The 7,492-nt window shown below is 55.6% G+C and overlaps 1 protein-coding gene across 1 annotated transcript; it reads left to right on the forward strand.

Annotated features, from left to right (window-relative positions):
- Positions 1–336: 336 nt before the first annotated feature.
- On the forward strand, positions 337–6,918 carry ASB10 (ankyrin repeat and SOCS box containing 10). Its single transcript, XM_007469818.1, is given in 6 exon segments — positions 337–646; positions 803–941; positions 943–1,056; positions 3,744–4,263; positions 6,358–6,471; positions 6,733–6,918. Coding segments are annotated over 6 exon segments (1,383 nt in total).
- Positions 6,919–7,492: the final 574 nt, after the last annotated feature.

The following is a 7,492-nucleotide window of genomic DNA, read 5'->3' on the forward strand; positions in this document are numbered from 1 at the left end:
AGGGGCGGCCGGGGGACACGGGGCTGAGGGCGGGGGGGGCCTGGGCGGACCGCACCAGGCGCAGAGGTACCAGGTGCTTGAGGACGAAGAGTGCTCCCTGGCTGTTTCTCTCCCACCCTGAGGCTTGCCTAAACCTTGGCTGGGGAGAGAAGTCATGCGGAGCCCAGAATAGCTCCTGCTGAGCCCAGGGGCCAGGTCAGGCGCGGCTCGGGCACACGGAGACACTCTCCTTGCATCTGTTCCTGTCCCCTCCTCCTCTCTTCGTCTCTGCCTTTGGCCCCTACCCCTCCTCCCCGAGCCCCCAGCCCCCATCCCCCACGCTCCCACACTGCCCTCATGAGCTGGTCCCCAGAAGAGTGCAGGGAGCAGGGCGAGCCCCCTGGTGACCGACATGCCCTCTGTGCCAGGCTGGTGGAGAAGCCCAGTGGAGGGTCCGCCGAGCGCCCGGAGGCATGCCCGAGACCCATCGTCACGCGCACGGCCTCGGGACCCGCCTTGGCCTTCTGGCAGGCAGTGCTGGCCGGGGATGTGGGCTCTGTCTCCTGCATCCTCGCCGACTCCAGCACTGGCCTGGCTGCGGATTCCGTCTTTGATACCAGCGACCCAGAGCGATGGAGGGATTTCCGCTTCAACATCCGTGCTCTGAGTACGGGCCAGGGACACTGGGGGGTCTGAGCGGGAGAGGGAAGCCTGGGGAAGGAGCTCTGGGCTCCCTCTTCCCGGCCTCTGCCCACCTCCCCCGTTGCCTGGCAGCTCCTTGCCTCCCTCCAGAGTCTGAGGCCCAGGTCCCGTCTCTCCCTAGGACTCTGGTCGCTGACGTACCAAGAGGAGCTGACCACCCCACTGCACGTGGCGGCCAGCCGGGGCCACACGGAGATCCTGCGGCTGCTGCTGAGGCGGAGGGCAAGGCCAGACAGTGCCCCTGGGGGCTGCACCGCCCTACGCAGGCCACGCTGCCTGCGTGCACGTGCTGCTGGTGGCAGGAGCCGACCCCAACATCCCTGACCAGGATGGGAAGCGCCCCTTGCACCTCTGCGGGGCGGCCGGGAGCCTCGAGTGAGTGACCCCTCGCCTCAACCCCCATTCCACTCGTAGACGAGCGCAGGGAGGATGAGGGAGCGTGTCGAGGGCTGGCAGGCCTGGTGAGCTGGGGCTCAGGTGGGAGTCAGGATGCGATTTCCCCCCAAGCCGTCCTACCACTGGCCTGGTGGGCTTTGGAATGGCCTGTCCTTGCACCAGCTTCTGCCTGCCCAGGGCCGGAGGAGGGCTGTAGCAGGGCCCAGCTGCGTGGCCGGCGCGGGGGATGTTGGGGCTCCTTTATGCGGAAGTGGTGTAAAGTTTTCATTTTTCTGAGCTTATGTCCCAGGCACCGTGCAAAGTACAGCAGTAAATAAGGCACGATTCTGCCCTCAGGGAACTGACTGTCCAGTGATCCAGATAGGCTGTCGAGGATAGCAGGCCCCCAGTTAGGGCCTGTGGTGGTCCTTGAGGGCAGGGTCTGGTTCTCAGCTTGGCAGGTCTGGCGTTTCCATATTGGCAGGCACCCTCAGATAAATGGGCTCGGGGACTGAGCCCAGCTAACCAGACTCACAAGAAACCAATGGCTATACCCAAATGTGATCATGTATTATTTACTGTAAAGGACATTCCTTTACAGTGACCCAAATAATTGTGCCCTATGTGTAGGGGACCTTGGAGAATGAGTCCTCATAATTTTTTGATGAATCTGGAAGCCCAGCAAAGGGAGCCTTGGCAAATCTATGAACTAACTGTATGTACGACAGAGGCCTTCTCTCTACTGACTACACACCTGCCAATTTCACATCTTGCCTGAATGGCACCACAGTTTTGATCCTTGGGTCCCGCTTTCGTGGACCTTCCTCCTCCTGTTAACCTCATCGGCCCTCAGAGGATTCTACCAACTTCCTCGTGTTACGGCTGGAGATGTGCTCTACATCAGCGTGGTCCAATTCAAATACACCATGAGCCACGTATGTAATTTAAAATTTTCTAGTAGCCCTACCAAGGCATGAAAAAGAAACAGGTGAAATTCATTTTTAAATCGTGGCACATTACACGTCACATAAAATTTACCATCTTAACCATTACTCAGTGCAGTTCAGTGGCACTAAGTACGTTCGCATTGTTGTGCGACCATCACCACCATCCAAAGCCTGAAGCTTTTTAATCTCGCCAAACTGAAATTCTGTATCCTTTGAACAATAACTCCCCTTCCCCCTCCCCCCCAGCCCCTAGCAACTACCATCTACTTTCTGACCCTATGAATTGGACTGCTTTCAGCACCTCTTATGAGTGGAACCATACAGTATTTGTCCTATTGTGACTGGCTTATTCCGTTTAGCATAATGTCCTCAGGTTCATCCAGGCTGTAGCACGTAACAGAATTTCCTTCCCTTTTAAAGGCTGAATAATATTCCATGGTATAGATCACGTTTTATTTATCCATTCCTCTATTGATGGACATTTAGAGTGCTCCCATGTTTCGGCTATCGTGAATAATGCTGCTATGAACATGGGTGTATAAATATCTGTGAATCAAGTGAAATGAATTTTAATAATATATTTTATTTAGCACAATGTATCCAAAATGTCATCATTGGGCTTCCCTGGTGGCGAAGTGGTTAGAGTCCGCCTGCCGATGCAGGGGACGTGGGTTCGTGCCCTGGTCTGGGAAGATCCCACATGCCGCAGAGCGGCTGGGCCCGTGGGCCATGGCCGCTGAGCCTGCGCGTCCAGAGCCTGTGCTCCGCAACGGGAGAGGCCACAGCAGTGAGAGGCCTGCATACCGCAAAAAAAAAAAAAAAAAAGTCATCATTTCAACATGGAACCAATATACAAAGAACACATGAGACACTTTACATTCTCCTTTTGTACCAGGTCTTCAAAATTGGTGTGTATTTTGCACTCACAGCAGGTCTCCATCAGGACTAGCCATCCTGCAAGGGCTCGGTGGCCACACGTAGCTGGTGGCCACTGAATTGGACGATGCTGTTCTGTGCAATCCCACGTTCTTTGTTCTGGCCGTGTTTCAGCCCAGGTTCCCTGAGATCACACTTTGTGACAATCATTCCTTTCTTTTTTGAATAAGCAAGTGTATTTTTAAAATTATTTTGGAGAATTTCAAACATGTAGAAAGGTGGACAGGATAATATAATGAGCGCCCATGATCCACCACCATCTATGCCACCCACTGTCCCCACCCAACGAGGCCATTATGAACTCTTATGCCGACAGCTTTTCTGGCATTGTCTTATACGCCACTCACAGCAACCTCTTCAGACTAGGTATCAGCAATTATCCCCATTCTATAGATGAGGAAATTGTCACTCGAAGAAGCTAAGTTCCCTTAGCCTTGAATTTCAGGGCACACATCTTGGCAGGCGTACACAATCTTCTGAGAGGACCATCCTGGAGCAAATCTGGCGGCCGATTTTAGTTTTGGTCTTTTTCTCCCACTGCCCCAGGTTCCATTTGTGCTCATTTCTGGGTCCCCTTTTCCCCTCCTCCTCCCGTCCCAGCATGCAGAGCCCTGGCTTGAGAGAGGGCACTAAAGATGCTGCAGGATGTTGCTGGATGCCCAGTGCCAGGCAGGATGGAAGGAGCAGACAGCACCAGGAGCCACCCACGGGTCCTCCCAGGTTTGCTTTGCTCAGACAGGCAGGAACACAGGGGTGACGGTCTGCACCCCGTTTTCCTCCCCTCGGCCGTCTCGCCCTTACTAGGTGTGCAGAGCTGCTCCTGAGGTTTGGAGCAAAAGTGGACGGTCAGTCCGAAGAACAGGAGGAGACCCCTTTGCATGTGGCCGCCCGGCTGGGCCACGTGGAGCTGGCAGACCTACTTCTAAGACGGGGAGCATGTTCCAATGCCCGCGATGGTGAAGGCTGGACCCCGCTGCTGGCCGCCTGCGACGCCCGCTGCACGTCCCCCGCTGATGCCGAGGCCACCACCACTCACTGCCTCCAGCTGTGCCGCTTGCTGCTCTCGGCCGGGGCCGACGCCGATGCTGCTGATCAGGACAGGCGGCGGCCCCTGCACCTGGCCTGTCGCCGAGGCCATGCGGACGTCGTGGAGCTGCTCCTGTCCCGCGGCGTCAGCGCCAACGCCATGGACTATGGGGGACACACGGCCCTGCACTACGCGCTGCAAGGCCCGGCTGCAGCCCTGGCCCAGGGCCCCGAGCGCACGGTGCGGGCGCTGCTCAACCACGGTGCCGTCCGCGTGTGGCCTGGGGCTCTCCCCAAGGTACGGGGCTAGGGCCCGAGGGAGGGCCACGAGAGCGAGGGCATGGGGAGACCCAGACCTGTGCTCGAGCTTGCTCTGGTTGCAGCTCCAAACTTGGGCACATAGGTCAGTACTTTGTCTTTCTTTCGTCAAGTAAGCAAAGCCCAACACAACAGCGCACCGGCAGGAGGGGTGTGTGCGTGTGTGCGTGCACACATGTATATACACTGTGTGTGCGTGCATATAACGTGTTTGTACGTGCATATGTGTTTGCATGTATGTGTGATGAAGCAGACTGAAGGCACTGGGGCCAGATTATAAAGGAGCTGAAAAGACAGAAGGAGCCAGGACTGATGCGGGTGGCAGGGAGTCCTTTCTTCATCAGGGGAGAGAGCTGATGAAAGAAGCATTTAGGAGGCTCCCCCTGGCAGTGGGACCCTGAACATGAGACACTCCAGGCACAGGAGTCACTCGCCCAGGGCAGAGTGATAAACCTGGGTCATGAGGTTCAAGGCCTCCTGACCATCTGCAGATGGACATGGTCCTCGTTTCCAACAGCTTAGCAGAACATACACCACCGAGACCAGCAGCTGCTATCCTGGCACCAAAGAAAAACACCTTTCACTGTCAATTTCCAATCTCTGTCTTATTTTACATTAATATCCCCCGAGGTGGGTTCAGCTTGCAGACCTGTGCTACCGAGGCACTGGCAGGGGACCCTATTTATGCTGCGCCGTGTCTGGAGGGGCCATATAATATCACGGAGGATGCTGGACCTGGGGTGGGGACCCTCGTTCTCCAAGGAGCTGGGTCAGGATGGGTATAGGGCAGCAGGCGCAGGTTCCCCGCCCCGTCCCCGGGCTTGAACCATCCAGCCCCACAGGGTCCTGGACTCTCCCCTGCTGTCCCTGCCTCTCTCCTCCACTCATAAACCTAGAAGCATCTGTCTGGATTCCTAAGCAAGACCAAATAGTTAAACAGCCTGGGAGTTCGGCAGATTGGTCTCCCCTTTGGGAGAATACAAGAAAATCAACAATTAACACTAATTAATCTCCTATTAACACCAGATAATTAGGAGACGAGCAATTCCCTGTAATCTGACAGTGGTTCTGACAGCTAATGATTTTCCCCTTTGGGGAAGGGGTGGGAGAAGGAGGCAGAGCAGCAAACGGATTTCCTGGGACCCCACTGCCTGTCCCTCCAGCCCTGTTCTGTCCACACTGCCTTGGGGACAGGCTGGCACAGCAAAGTGCCCCATTCATCCCTTCACCTGGCCTCCACGACATCCCAAGCGATCAGAAAGTCGGCATTCATCTCCCACAACATGCAGCTGCTCCAGGCTTGGCTGAGGTGCCTGTCCTCCAGTGAGGAACCCCTCCCTACAAGGAGGCCTCTATGGCCACACCTTCAGGCTTGCATTGCTGGAACTACAACTTGGGCAAGTTACTTAAGTTCTCTGTGCCTCAGCTTCCCATGTCTGTAAAATGGGGATAACCTTGTAGGAACGAGGATTAAGAGTCAACACACGTGAAGTACTAAGAAAATATCTGGCATAAATTATGCACAATAGAAATGCTAGCTGTTGTGCTGGTTTCCTGTCGTGGCCATAACAAAGTACCACAAACTGGGTGGCTTAAAACAATAGAAGTGTATTCCCTTTCAGTTCTGGAGGCTGGAAATTTGTAATCCAAGTGTAGGTAGGGTTGGCTCCTTCCACAGGCTCTGAAGGAGAACCTGTCCCAGGCCTATCACCTAATTTCGGGTGGCTGCCCACAATCCTTGGCTTGCTTGTAGATGCAACACTCCAATCTCTGCCTGTGTCATCACATGACATTCTCCCTGTGTGTCTGTTTTCTCTCATAAAGACAGCAGTCATATTGGATTAGGACTCACCCCAATGACCTCTTTTTTAACTTGATTACATCTGCAAAGACCCTATTTCTAAGTAGGTCACATTTATAGGTACTGGGATTAGGATGTCAACATACCGTTTGGGGGACTCAGTTCAACACACAACAGCTGTTCCTTGGCTGGCTGGTCATCCTGCGTGGACCGACAGGGTACCAGCAGTGTGTGGTAACCCCTAGAGCACTGACGCAGCTCTGCCCCCTGCAGGTGCTGGAGCGTTGGTGCATGTCCCCGCGGACCATTGAGGTCTTGATGAACACCTACAGTATCATGCAGCTTCCTGAGGAGGCCGTGGGCCTGGTGCCTCCTGAAACTCTGCAGGTCAGATTCTAGGACCCTGAACACACACTCATTCAGCCTGCCCCAAGAGACTTCCACCGCCTAAAGGGATTCCCTGTGGGTCTCCCCACTCTGCCCCACAGAAGTTACTCGGAAAAAGAAAACTCACATTGCGAACACCCGAAACACTCCCTACTTCTAAGAGGCTCCTGGAGACACCCACTGGCCAGCAGCCTCCCCTCTCTAGCAGAAGTAGGTGCCACTTGTCCAAGACTCATTCTCAGACCCTCGTTCTGCCCCCAGAAGTACCACCATTTCTACTCCTCCCTCTTGGCCTTGGTGAGGCAGCCCAGATCGCTGCAGCATCTGAGCCGCTGTGCACTCCGTGCTCACCTGGCGGCCTGCCTGCCCCACGCCCTGCCCCGCCTGCCCCTGCCAGCCCGCCTGCTCCACTACCTACAGCTGGATTTCGAGGATGTGCTCTACTAGGTGAGCCCTGGGCTCTGTGGACAGTCCCAGCCATTGGGGGCTGGGGTGGGGGAGTGGGGGGAATGGGTCGGAGGCAAGAGAAGAGTTGGGGGCAGGGCCCTAGACAGAACCACCCAAATTCCCAGACCACCGGACGTCTCTGAATCCACATCTCTCCTTCCAGATGTCCACTGCCTTTTGAGAGAGCCTGAAAGCAGATGCCCCATGCCCTAGGGGATGCCAGCCCACGGCTCACAGCGCCTGGAACTCAGGACTGAGTTGAACAGATTCAGGCGGAGGTGGCCCCTCTCAACAGGAGGTCCAGCTCCGCAGGCAGATGTGGATGCTGTCATTCCCACCAGGAGAGGCAGATGGGCCATGTGGCCAGGTGACATCTGATGGAGAGAGGGCCGGGACTCATGGCAAATGATATATACTCCTCTTGGGGTCCCCTGAGGCCCCCTTCAGCTTGTCCAAACCCTGTATGCACATTAAAAATCTCCAGGCTTGTGTTACTTGGTGCTGTGTCTCCAACAGCCCTTCCTCTGAGCTGGCTGGCTCACAGGGAACTCGAGATGGGCAGATTTTGGGGGTC

This window comes from Lipotes vexillifer, unplaced genomic scaffold, assembly GCF_000442215.2.
Source record: "Lipotes vexillifer unplaced genomic scaffold, Lipotes_vexillifer_v1.1 scaffold472, whole genome shotgun sequence".
In the NCBI taxonomy this organism is placed as follows: domain Eukaryota; kingdom Metazoa; phylum Chordata; class Mammalia; order Artiodactyla; family Lipotidae; genus Lipotes; species Lipotes vexillifer.